This window comes from Magnolia sinica, chromosome 11, assembly GCF_029962835.1.
Source record: "Magnolia sinica isolate HGM2019 chromosome 11, MsV1, whole genome shotgun sequence".
NCBI classification, from domain to species: domain Eukaryota; kingdom Viridiplantae; phylum Streptophyta; class Magnoliopsida; order Magnoliales; family Magnoliaceae; genus Magnolia; species Magnolia sinica.
Window position 1 is genome coordinate 9,158,017 of NC_080583.1, and position 13,539 is coordinate 9,171,555.

At 39.3% G+C, this 13,539-nt stretch overlaps 1 protein-coding gene across 5 annotated transcripts in view; it reads left to right on the plus strand.

Moving 5' to 3' along the window:
- The first annotated feature begins 4,700 nt into the window (after positions 1 to 4,700).
- LOC131218766 (probable protein phosphatase 2C 55) overlaps positions 4,701 to 13,539 on the plus strand; it is a 38,121-nt gene continuing 29,282 nt past the window's right edge. The window contains exons 1-2 of one of the 5 annotated variants that reach the window (XM_058213544.1): positions 4,756 to 4,859; positions 6,231 to 6,326. In XM_058213544.1, the coding sequence (XP_058069527.1) occupies positions 6,277 to 6,326 (50 nt within the window). In that variant the 5' untranslated portion in view covers positions 4,756 to 4,859; positions 6,231 to 6,276. Of the gene's footprint in view, positions 4,860 to 6,230; positions 6,327 to 8,853; positions 8,901 to 9,889; positions 10,132 to 13,539 lie in introns of those variants that run through there. The other 4 variants (XM_058213545.1, XM_058213546.1, XM_058213543.1 and 1 more) reach the window with 4 other exon arrangements.

Sequence of the window (13,539 nt, forward strand, 5' to 3'; positions counted from 1 at the left end):
GGGGTAACGAGCCTCCCCATAGTGACCGCGAGCGATCCCTCTTCTCAGCACTCCTGATGTGCTTGAAATCGGGGACGGGGAACCCGATGGGATTAAGGATCGTGGGGTCTTGGCCTCGCACATTGAGAGGCTTTGGCCTCGCAACCAGTTTAGGGGTAATGATACGTGGGGTGTACCAGTCTCCCCAATCTGCTTGATGAACGGAATTAACTAAATATTCGACTAACATTATCCATGCATCGCATTAGTTAGGATTTGACGACTCGGCAGTTGAGGTCGCAATGAGGGTGGTTAGTATGCACGATCGTTAGACGAAGTCGCTCGAGGGAGTGTTGTTGTGAAGACATACATCATATCATAATACATGCATATGCATTAACAGGATTAGTTAGGGATCCTTGAATGTATGCATTTCATTAAATTCATTGTATAATTGATGCTTTTTGTAACTTAAAGCTAATAGTAACCACTGAGTTAGCTACTCACTCCCACTCTGGGACGATGTTTTAAAACATCAACCAGACCCTTTACCAGATGCAGGTGAGGCGGAGCTCGACGAACTGAGCAAGGTGAGCATGGATAGGGAAGATGAGCTTTCTTACTCCCAGACTTTCAGTAGATCCTTATACTTTGAGTTCGGGCTACCGCGGGGTATGGGCCAAGGCTCTAGTCGCTTTGGGTCATGTATGGGTGAGACTAGTTCCCTATTTAGATGACTTGAGATTTATGGTTTAGATACTTTTATATTTAGTAGTACTCGATACTGCTTTATAATTTACTCACATTGCATGTCTTGCTAAACTCTCCATTGTTTATGAGATCATCCAAATGTAATTAAAATTTGAAGCCCATTAGGACACCCATGGCACCTGGGAATTTGGGAGCTGAGTTCCTGCACGGCCCCTGAAAATTCTGGGTGTTACATCGGGCCAGCTCGAGCCAAGTTCGAGCCGAGTTCACCATTGAGGCATTTCCACAAACACTTGGACTGCACCTTCAAAATTCATCTGTATATGAAACAGAAGCAACGATTTTATAGGTATTTTATCAAACACCTTCTAAGCAACATTAAAACCAAGAAAAACCAAGAAAAAAATGGGTATTTGTTTCATGTACATACCTTCCTTGCCACCAGCCACTAGAGATGGGCATCGGATCGAGTCCAACTCGATTTCGTCCGAAATATATGCAGGCTGATCCGAATTCGATCTGATCCGGGACTGAGTTCGGGACATTTGACTCGAACCAATTTGATGCACGGTTGGCCTGACTTGAACCGAGTCCGACTCGGTCAGGGAAACCGACTCGGATCAGGTTGGGTACGAATCGAATTTTTTAACGGTGAAAATCATTGTCTTCATTGCTATTTTCGGTATGGTCCATTTAAGCTTTAGATATGATTTAATTTTTTTCCAAATGCTCTAAATTAATCACAAAAAATGGATAAACCGTATGGATGTAATAAATACATTATTGTGGGGCCCATGTAATTTTGATTTCATTTGAGTCGTTCGTACAACTCGGAGCTCGAGGCGCGTAGGTGTGGATGTGTTGTGTGCACAGCACGAAACTGCAGACACTTGATGTGCACTTTACTATATTGACGTTAGCAAGTTTTGTGGGTCTAATCATGGGGTATGTGTTATATCCAAACTGTCTATCCATTTGGCGAGCTCGTCTTAAGGCTTGAGATAAAAAAATAAGACAGATCTAACTATCAAGTAGACCACACAAATTGTTTAGTAGTGAAAATCATTATCTCTGCTGCTATTTGTAGTGTGGTCGAGATGATCTTTAGATATTATTCATTTTTTGGATAATGCTCTATAATGATCTCTAAAAACATATGAACGATGTAGATATAATAAATACATCATTGTGGGGTCATATAACTTTGATCTCCTTTGAACCGTTCGTACAGCCCAGAGTTCAAGGAGCGTTAGTATTCGTCTTCGGACAACACGTACCTACAACTACACAGCTATATAGTCCTCTCCCTCTCTCTCATGAAAGAGCTCTCTCTCTCTCCCTCTCTCTCTCTCTCAGAAGGGTGGGTGAGAATATCAATCCCATCTTCTAATTATGCTTTCGCAAGTCATGTCCTTTCATTTTCAAAAGAGGGAGTTTTTTTTTTTTTTTTGTAAATTTTAATTTTTAATACTCTGGTAGTGTATGCGCCTCATACGCGGGCTGTACTAAACTGTCAAAACTACTGTATTTAACTTAGCTTTTTACTATATCGAATTTTCTGAACAAAAGCAACCTCTTATTTGTGGACATTTGTCGGTTGAAATAAGACCGTTGGATCTTTTACATTTTAAACCGTCTAAATATGTGCATCAATCTGATAAGAAAAAAGTAAAAAAAAGTAAACTGCTTACTCTGCATTCTTGCAATCACTAATGCCACATACCCGTTCCAGTATTTCATTGAACACCTTCACTGCTTACTCTGCATTCTTGCAATCACCCCATCCTTTCATCAATATGTTGTAAGTCTTCAGCCCCACATCAAATTCAGACTTCACCCGCTAGAAGAACTCTTGCGCATGACTCATATGATTGCTCTGGATTGGGACGAGTCGGATCGGTCCGGATCCTTTTGGTTCAGGTTTTCGGATTGGATCGGTCTGGATGGACCATTGTCTAAACTCGACTTGAAAAATAATCGGATCTGGATAGACACATTCAATCCGCATCGATCCAGACCGTCGGTTCGGTTTAGGCCTGGTCGGGTCAAATCCACCGGATCGGGTCAAACAGGCCCACCTCCACCAGCCACACTTCGTTAAGTCATTTTATCAAACACTTGGTGAGTAATATCAATGGCAAAGTAACCGAGTCACCGAACTGGTTCGATTCGAGTCGAGTTAAGCTAGGCTTGCTTGAACTCGGTTCGAACTCATTTTCGACCTAAAAAAATCAACTCCACTCGGCTTGAACTCAGCTTCGAACCGACTCGAATCGAGCTTTTTCAAGTCGAGTCCAGCGAACGAACCGAGCTCGGTTAGCTCGGTTCGTGTACACGCTCGGTTTGTGTACACCCCTATAAGAGCCCATCAGCCCAACCTGGCCCATCCCATAATCTCAATCCAAACCGTTCATTAGTTGCCACTCGATAGAATGGACGGATGTTCCAAAAGTTCAGCTCGATCCAAAGCTCACGCAAGCCAGGCCACGTGAACTTGTTAAGATTCGGTGCGTGGTGTCTATGGTACGGCTGGCCTTAGTTTAAGGGAAACGGATTGGCTACTCCCCCTGCCACCAGCCAATGCCTAGTGGTCGGTGCTCTGTGGGCCCACCATGATGTATGTATTTCATCCATGCCGTACATCTATTTTTTCAGATCATTTTGTGTATGAGAAAAAAAATCGAGGTATATCCCAATCTCAAGTGGACCACATTACAGGAAACAGTGTTGAATGAGCGTGGACCATTAAAAGTTTTGGATCAAGCTGATATTTATTTTTTTCCCTTCATCGGGGCATTCATGACCTAATCAACAGATTGGATGTAAAATAAACAGTACAACGTGCTTAAGGAGGATTTTAATGGTGGATACCCAATCGCTATTGTTTTCCTGTGGTGTGGTCTACCTGAGAGTTATATCCCTCTCATTTTTGGGACCAAGGCCTAAAATGATACGTAAAAATGGATGAAACACATACATCATGGTGGGGCCCACCGACTACCAGCCACCGGACTGGTGGCAGGAGGAGCAACCTCCGTTTCCTAGTTTTAGATGAGATTACTTTGTGTTTTATACGGTAAACAAGAGAAGGCAGATTTGATGGACGGATTGGATGTGACACTCACAACATATGGTGGGTCCCACAGTACTAACGTATTTTACCGGTGGCTGCTGCCAACAAGAGTCTAGCAGAATAATCCAGTCCCGTGACTCCCGTCCCGTGTTTGGGAGTTGATCGAGTCCAATCCATCAATACGAGGTTGACTCCATTCACAGGACGCTGATGGCGTCCAACCCCCCTTCTCCAGCTGGGAATGGCCAGCAGCTTTGAGAGGCCATCGTGATGTATGTGTCTTATCCACACCGTTCATCCATTTTTTCGTATCATTTTAGTTACAAATCCAAAAATGAGGCAGATCCAAGACTCAAGTGGACTACACAATGGGGATTAAACTCTTACCGTTGAAAAATTCTTGGGGGCCACAGAAGTGTTAGATGGAGCTGATATTTTTGTTTTCTCTTCATCCAGTTCTATGTAACTTTATGAATAGGTTGGATGGAAAATAAACATCACGGTGGGCCCTAGACAAGTTTCAACGTTGAGAATCATTATCATTTATCACCGCTGCTTCCTGTGATGTGGTCCACTTGAGACTTGGATCTGCCTCATGTTAAGAATTATCATACGAAAAAAATAGATGGACGGTGTGGATAAGACGCAAACATCACGGTGGCCACTCAAAGCTTCTGGCCGTTCCCAGCTCGAGACAGACGGGGGTAGAATGCAATCCGCGTGCACCCAAATAAAGATAAATAAATATTAATAAAAAAACAAGATTTACTAAAAATCATCCGACTGTTGCCACCGGTTAAGGATAAACCACTCAGTAGAGGTCCAAGATCTTACAAGTAAAATCAGATGGTTAAGATCAGTCGATCCGTGTGAAATAACGGACAACACTTGGCCAGATGTACGGCCGTAGAGGTTCCACAACTTAAAAAATTGGCGGTGAACTATCACCATAGCCTAGAGCTTGCCGAGAGAGAGGAGAAAAACACTACTTCCCTCCTGTCTTCCACTGAGGATTTCTCTCTCCTCCCTCCTTCCATTGACGGGTTTTTTCCTTCTTTGATTCTAGGGTTTTCTTTTTTTCCATTTTTTCTACCAGGTACGTCTCTCTCTCTCTCTCTCTCTCTCTCTCTCTCTCTCTCTCTGGTTTCTGCATCTTTCTGTATTTCCTGCTTTCAGTCAATTAATTCTAATGGAAACCCATCTTTTGGAATCCGTTTTCATGCCGGCGTTGAGAATTCTGTCAGACTATGACAATCTCTTCGTTATTTCTTTCGGATTTTTTCAAGGAAGAAAGAAACATATATTCATTTTCATCTTGTTTTGGGCTATAAAACTAGAAATGGGCGTTTTCCACATAGTATTACTTTATGGGAGCTCATCCACCATCACTTGATTCACTCCAATCTGGACCGTTGAAATGGCAGGCTGTGTTTTCGATGAAGCATTCCTAGAAAATTGTGGCGACTGGACATTCTTAACCACACAATCTTATACATTGAGTTCAGGCCAGCCGTTTTCTTTGTTCTGTTCATTTGGGGCACCTTAATTGGACATGGTCTGGCAAATGCATTGCTCATTGATATAGGATGGAGATCACAACAACCTGAATTCTATCAAAATAATCAAATTTCGAAATTTCGCCAGGATGGTAACTAATAGAACTTGTTTATCAAAAAGAAAAAAAAATCAGCTGTGTTTGGATGCACAAGTGAGTTGAATTGCAAACTGTCTCTTTAGTCAAGAGGAAATGGTTAAAATGAACACCATTTTCTGGTATTCATAACGAGGAAGTAGGCAAGTAGTCCTCAGATTACAGTTCCATTCCTTTCAAATCCAACTTCAAGGAAATGTAATTGCAGTTTGGGTCATAGACCCTTAATATAAATGCTATTGCAGGAATAGCAATCCATTCCTCGAGCATGTCTTTGATCACTTCATTGTGTTTTTGCAACACTTCTTGTATCTGAGGTCACTTGTTCCTCTTAATCCCCATCTTCGTGATCTCCGAAGTACACAATTGAATCTTCCACACAGTTGAAGCTTGATGAGATATGCATTCTCTCTTAGTTGCTTCTTGAAATAGTAAGGACCAACATTCCTCAAATGTAGTTTGTTGTATGACCCCGGTGGAAACAGTTCAGGCACAAGAGGCACCATCAGCTGTTTGCCTTTCGTGAACTGTGCAAAGCCTGGTCTTCTTGTAATCCAAAGACAGAAATCTCTACTTCAGCCTCACGCTCATTTCCACCCAGCTGCCCAAAGGAGGAAGGCAACAATGCTGCAAGCTCTCTTCATCAATGTACCGCCAATCTTGGGTTGCATCTTTAAGATTCAAGGTTGCAAAATGCAGCTTGATAACTACATCCATTTCATACCATTGGAAATACCTTTTTCATTAAAGTTCAACTAGTCATTGAAAATCCTGGGGTCCAGTAACCTGATATCTCAATGTTTTCGGACATGGCAGGATCCTTGACGTGGAAATTTTGTCCTTACTCCAGATAATTTGGTTAATGATATCAAGAGGGAACAGGTATCCTCAGACCTTGTTGTGGGTAGCAAGGTTGGACTCTCAGTCTTATTTTATGATCATAATTGTGGCACTCATTATTTAGTCCGATTTGCCCAGGGAGGGGCATTCCTTGATTCCATTTTCACCTCAGGGCCTATTTGGAATTTATTTTTTTTCGAAAGGCTCAGGCCTGTTTAGATTGTGGGAAAGGAAATGAAAACTCAAGGATTTTCCAGTGCTTGTGCCTTTTGCATTGTCCGACTTTTTCTATAGTTCAAATTCTCATGCACAAGATACGAGGTGAAGATTGTGGGAGAAATATGAGATTTCCACTTTCTATCCGAAGAAGACCCCAAAAATGGAATCCATGGAAATCCATGTTTAAATAGTGCTCATGGAATGTATGGGAATCTATCACTGTATAATCATTACCTATGTAAGACGTGGCATAGATGCATTCTTAGCATGGCTGGACCAAAAGAAGGCCAAACGGAAGCGGAAGTAGTCTATTAGATCCAGGCCTAGTCCTACATAGGGCATGATGTAATTGGGCCTCAGGCGCATTTGGTTCGAAGAAATTCATACCGGATTGGGAGAAATTGTTGTTTGAAGTGTGAACTGTAAATTGGCTATGACTTTTGATTTGAGTATTGTTACGGCCTATAGATCTTTATATAGTGGGCCATTTGGGGTCAACTGACCCACATAGTGGGCCACGTCTATCCGTTTTGCGAGAAAACACACGCTTCATGTTCAAAACTGTGATTTTCAAAAATTGAATTTTGTCGTATCTCCTTATTTTTAGTGTTTTATGATTCCCTTCTTTTTTTAGAATTTGATTGTAATAATGCGGGGAATGCTCCAGTAAGGTTTATTTGGTGTTTCTATTTTTGGCAAATTTAGTCTTTGGGTAGATTTTTTGCTATTTTGGGAAATTTCGAATTAGGGCTTGGGTTTTCTTTATTAGTGGTGTAATTGAGAAAACTATATACACATTATTCTATAAAATATCTAGATTTTCTATCTTAATTTTTTGTGGAGTCAAGAACTCTCCTTGTTGATTCAAGGTTTTAATCACTTGAGGAAGACGATGATCTTCCTCTTCATTTTTTCACGCTCTTCCCTGCTTCAATTACACATCTCTTTTCTTTTTGCACAATCCAAACAGGCCCTTGGGGTTGCTGTTAGATGATTTAGGGTCAATGTTATGCGTCCTAATGACCTCTTTTATGGTGGTTACTTGGTCTGCTAGAGCATTCAATTGTGTGGTGAAGCTCTTGTTCACATCACTAATTTTTTTAAGATTAGCATATCCATCTTTTGTTGTGAAGGTCCCAACATATTATTTGAGTTGGGTTCAGCTGAGAGTGTGTGATAGGGCTCTTTTGTATGTCAGGGAGTGGGCTCAATAACATTCTTGAAACTTAATGAAAAAAATTACTTACCATGGGCTAAATCTGTCGAGGTGTTTCTTTTAACTCTAGTGAAGGATCGCTTCTTCACAGAATCCAAACCGGAGGAATCTGATCCTTAGCATAGACAATGGATGCGTGATGATGCCCTGATTAGATCTTGGTTATAGAATAACATGGAACCTAGAGTTAATTCCAACTTTGTGCTTTTGAATACTCAAAAGGATGTGCGAGGTACTGTTGCAAAAGATGTGCTCCTCAGAACATGATATCTCTTGGGTGTATCCGCTGTATGATGATATTTTCTCTTTCAAAAGGGAGATAATTGAACTTATTGGTATATAGAAAGTACTCTCAATCCATCATCCCATTACTTTAGATGTAACTCTTATGAAGAAGCAGATGGAAGGCATGAAAGTTATGAAACTCTTATTTTGTCTCCTAAAGGAATACCAGTTTATTAAAGATTAGATTTTGGGTTGTGTATCAATCCCTTTAGTTGTGGAAGATTATGTGAGACTTTAGAGAGTTTCTATTGGAAATGATTTTGATCGTGCTCTCGTTAATAGTTCTAATAAATTTGTCTTCACCACTTCTTTTGGTTACATTAGTATGCATGGAGGTCGTAGGGAACAGACTAGTTGTGGTGGTTTCCATGGTGGTAGAAGTGGTAAGGTGCCAAGGGGAGGTACAGGTGGTTGTGGTGGTAGAGGAAATCGTGTATGCACTCAATGGGGCATGTCTAATCATTTTGTGGACTTTTGTTGGGATCTTCATCAGAAGCCTTCGAGAGCCAATCAAGCACTTGTCGATCATGATGCTCCTTCTGAAGGTAGACCCAGTGCTTGATTAGATTAATGTCACATTATTATGGGAAGAATATGCACGATTTCTCCTTTAGTGGCTCTATATCTAACAATTTCTCCTCTAGTGGCTCTACATCTAGCAATGTACCTTCCACATCTACAATCATTAAAATGTCTCTTATCATCTCATTCATCTCTTTGGATAATCGATTCTGGAGCGTCCGATCATATTTTTGCTAATGGTAGTTCATTTTCTTCTTTTGATCTTATTTCATATAATATGTCTATTATATTTGTTGATGGTTCCTCCTTTAACATTGTTAGGCTTCGGTACTGCTTAGCCTAATGCATTTGTGTCCTTATCTTTTGTCTCATATGCCTTCAAATTTCGATATAGTCTTTTATCCGTTAGTAAACTAACATAATTTCTAAATTGTTTTGTCGTCTTCTTTTCTTCTAATTTTGTTTTTCAACACCTCAAGATGGGTAGAACGATTGATGTAGGTAGTGAGGAGAATGGTCTGTACTATCTAGAGAGAGAATCAATAAGTATTGTGGTGCTTCTTGAGGGTTCTGTAATCCAATGGCATTGTTGTTTGGGTCATCCATCTCTTCACAAAATGTAGACTCTTGTTCCATTCCTTCTGAAGTTGTCAAGTTTGGAGTGCAAAACATGCCAACTAAGTAAACATTATAGAGTACATTTTCCTTTTAGAGTTGTCAAAAGAAGTGATATCCCATTTAAGTTAGTTTATTGTGACATGTGGTGTCCAGCTCGAGTTCCTAGTTTTTTAGGTTTTAAGTACTTTGTCATTTTTATTGATGATCATTTTAGAATGACTTGGTTATATCTTATGAAACGCAGGTCAAAACTTTTTTCCTATATTTTAGAACTTTCATAGTGAAATAAAAACTTAGTTTGATACAAATCTTTGTTTTTAGATAAGATAATGCTTTGGAACTTGTCCCGGGATTTTCAGTCCCATTTATAATGTCAGGATATTATTCATCCAACTACTTGTGCTTATACACCTCAGCAAAATGGGGTGGTTAAGCACAAGAATAGACCTTTGATTGAAGTCATTCGTGCTTTGTTATTGAAAATGAATGTTCCACAGACTTTTTGGGGTGACACAACTCTTATTGCCTGCCATTTGATAAACAGAATGCCATTTTCAGTTTTTGATGGAAAAAAACCTTTCTCCTTGTTGTTCCCTCAGCAGCTAGACTTTTATGTTCCTTCCAAAGTTTTTGGTTGTACTTTGTTCACCAATTTAGGCGTGGTCAAGATAACTTGCATCATGTTCTGCTAATTGCATTTTTCTAGGGTAGTTGGGCATAAAAAAAGAGTTAATGCTATTGTCCTTCACTTAAAAAGCATTTTTTGACAGCAGATGTAACCTTTTTTTAGATGTTTCATTTTGCCCCATTCTATGTCAGAACTGAACATGTTGTAGAAATCACTCCTGTGGAAGTTCATTTACTCAATTTGTTTTTATTAGATTTTGTTATTGGGGAGTCACCACTCACTACCTTAGAGGGATTTCACACAGACATATTAGAGAAAAAGGAGCAAAAGGCCAAGTATTATAGCCTGTTCCTTCTCACTCTACACCATCGGCTATTGCACCTATTAAGGTTTCAACCTCTTCTGTGTCTACCAAGGTTGAAAAATGATTACTTACTGTTGTTTGTAAAGATACATGTTCTTGTGTTCCATATTCTATTTCCAACTTTGTTATCTTTAACCACTTTTTCACCAATTATCAGAAGTTTGCCCTTGCCTGATTTGTTGTTTCTATCCCAAGTTATTTAAGGTTGCATTGTTAGATGAAAATTGGAAAAGGACAATGGATGAGGAGATGAATGCCATGTATTCCAGTGGTATATGGGAGTAAACTGATTTTCCATTGGGTTAGACACCAGTCAAATGTAGATGTGTTTTCACCGTTAAGTTTTTGCCTGATGGATTAATTGATCACTACAAAGCTAGGTTGGTAGCCAATGGATACACCCAAGTTTATGGAGTAGATTATCCGGATACCATTTCACTATTGGCCAAACTCAATTCGTTTCGAGTTGTTATTTTTATAGCTGTCAATCATGATTGGCCTTTCCTCTAGTTGGATGTGAAGGACACGTTTTTGCATGGGAATTACAAGAACACGTCAATATGGAGCAACCTCATGGATGTGTTGCTTAGGGGGAATCTTTCGAGGTGTGCAAATTAAATAAGTCTGTGGGCTAAAACAGTCACCAAGAGCCTACTTTGAGAAATTTAACAGTGTGGTGATATCATATGGGTTGAAGAGTAGTAAAGTGGATCATTCGGTTTTCTCGCGGCATATTATATCTGGTTACATTATGTTTTTTGTATATGTGGATGACATTGTAGTTATAGGCAGTGTTTTAAATATCGACGATATCGGCCGATATATCCCACAATATTTCTTGTATCCCACTTGTGCGATACGAAATACACAAGTAGTGGGATATATCCCACATGTTCGATCTGGTGAGCATTTTTTATTTTTGATCCTTTTTTTTTGTTTTCTTCTTCTTCTGTAAATCATGTCAAATCAGTGTCGAATTGTTACAAATCCATGTTTTTTGATGTTTTGCATGAAAAATCATGGATTGGGAGCTTCGATTTTGAGATTTGGATGAGAATGACCGAGTTGCGGGAAATTGAAAAAAAAAATCCTAATTTCTTGCAAATCGGTTGCAATCTTTGTGTCTAAACATAAAATCAAACATGTATGTAACCTGATTTAGTGATTCTTCTTTTGCTTTTGAATGTATTGCTTGTGTTTCCACACGTCTTTTTACATTTATAAATTATATGAATAAACTTTGAATATATTTGCATCAATTTAGTTAGACAATGCATAGATTAGGACCCCATACAAAGAAAACCTATTATGTGCACTTGTTTTTTGTCATGTTTTGATTTGCAAGTGTATTGATGTCTTTTTTAACAATCACTACAATTTCATTGAAAATTTTGACCAATTTCCAATGTTTCCCCATGTTTCCAATAACAATGATACATTATGCGATACAACTGATATATCCCATGTAATAACCGATATGTATCCGGATCCCAATGATGCGATACGTAACGCGATACCGATATTTCGAACACTGGTTATAGGTGATGACTTGGAGGGTATTAAGAAACTGAAGTCGTATCTTCACTTCCAGTTCCAAACTAAAGACCTTGGTTTTCTTCAATATTCTCTGGGTATTGAATTGGTGAGATCTAAAGTTGGAATAGATTTGTGACAGAGGAAACATATTTGTGATTTGTTGAAAGATGTTAGGTGTCAAACCCGTAGATATACTAATGGACTCTCATCTCAAACTTGATCCTGAAGAACGAGAGTCATCGACAAATCTTGTAGGTATAGAAGACTCATTGGCAAACTCATTTACGTAACTATCACTAGACTTGATATTGCCTTTTCTATCAATATGGTTAGTCCGTTTATGCAAAATCCTAGAGCTCTATATTTAGCTGCCATTATGAGGATTCTTAGATATTTGAAGTGTGCACTTGGGAAATGTATATTGTATAGATCTCATGGCCATCTTGAGGTAGCTGAATATTCAGATGTAGATTATGTAGGGTCAAGATATGATAGCTTGTTGATTATAAGTTACTACACCACATTTCTTGGTGGTAATGTGGTCACCTGGAAAATCAAGAAGCATAATGTTGTTGCCAGGTCCAGTGCTGAAGCGGAATATAAATCTACGACAACTTGTGAACTTATATGGCTGGAAGAATTGGGATTTGTAGTTTTAGTTCCAATGCTTTCACATTGCGACAATGAAGCTACTATTCATATTGCCAACAATCTAGTGTTCCATGATAGAACAAAGTACATATATGTCAATTGCCACTTCATTCGGGATAATCTCTCTCAGAAAGAAATTTTCAGTTCATATATTTCATCTCATGATAAGATGGCAGATTTTTTTTACTGAAGTAGTTGGTGGGAAATCTCAGCTTGAAAAGTTTATATCCAAGCTAGACATGTATGATATCTATGCTCCAGTTTGAGTGGATTGTTAAATGTTAAATGGTCCCACGAGTCTACTCTTTGGATTATTGGGCTTAAATGTACATGTTTGGGTGTAGTTTAGGTCTATGGGATTTGTCTCTCTTTTTACATTACTTAAGCAAGGGGGTATTTTAGTAATTTCTCCTTTTTAAGTGAATAGCCGTAATAAAATAAGAGGGTGGGGGACGTGTGAAGGTTAATTTAGAGCAACCGTTCCACTCTCCTTCTTTTCTCTTTTCTCTCTTCTTCTTTTCTCTTTTCTTTTCTACATTTCTATTAATCTCACAAATCCAAACTCATATTATCATATTTGACTTTAAAATGGCGCATGAACACCGATCTCAAGCAATGGACAGATCCAAGATGTGGAATGCTTACAAACCAGTCCAATGGTGTAACTCTGAACTGATCTGGTCATAAATCCAAGATGAGTACTGACACAGTGATCCAAAAAATGCAGAACAGAGCCAATCATAGATCTAAGATGAGAATTGTTGACAAAATGATCCAAAGATGCAGATATGAACAGAGCTGATCATGGCTCTAAGATGAGGTTCATTGACACAGTGGCCCAAAGATGCAAATCTGAACGAAGCTGATTCAGATTCAAGATGAGGACCACTAAGACACAACGGTCCAAAGGTGTAGAGCTGAATAGTTCCTATCACAGATCAAAGATGATCAGCACTAACACAGTGGTCCAGAGATATGAACAAATTGTGGACACAACAGTTCAAAGGCGCAAATCTGAACAGAGCCTATTGTAGATCTAAGATGGGGAACACTTACAACAGTCCAAAGATGTAGATCTGAACAGATCAAATTGTAGATCCAAGATGAGGAGTTGACACATGGCATCCAAGGATGTAGATCTGAATAGTTCTGATCATAGATCCAAGTTGGGAAGTGCTGACACACATCGGGCAATCACGTTTCCACCTATCCACCCAGCTCTACTTCTATGAGCAACATCCTTGTT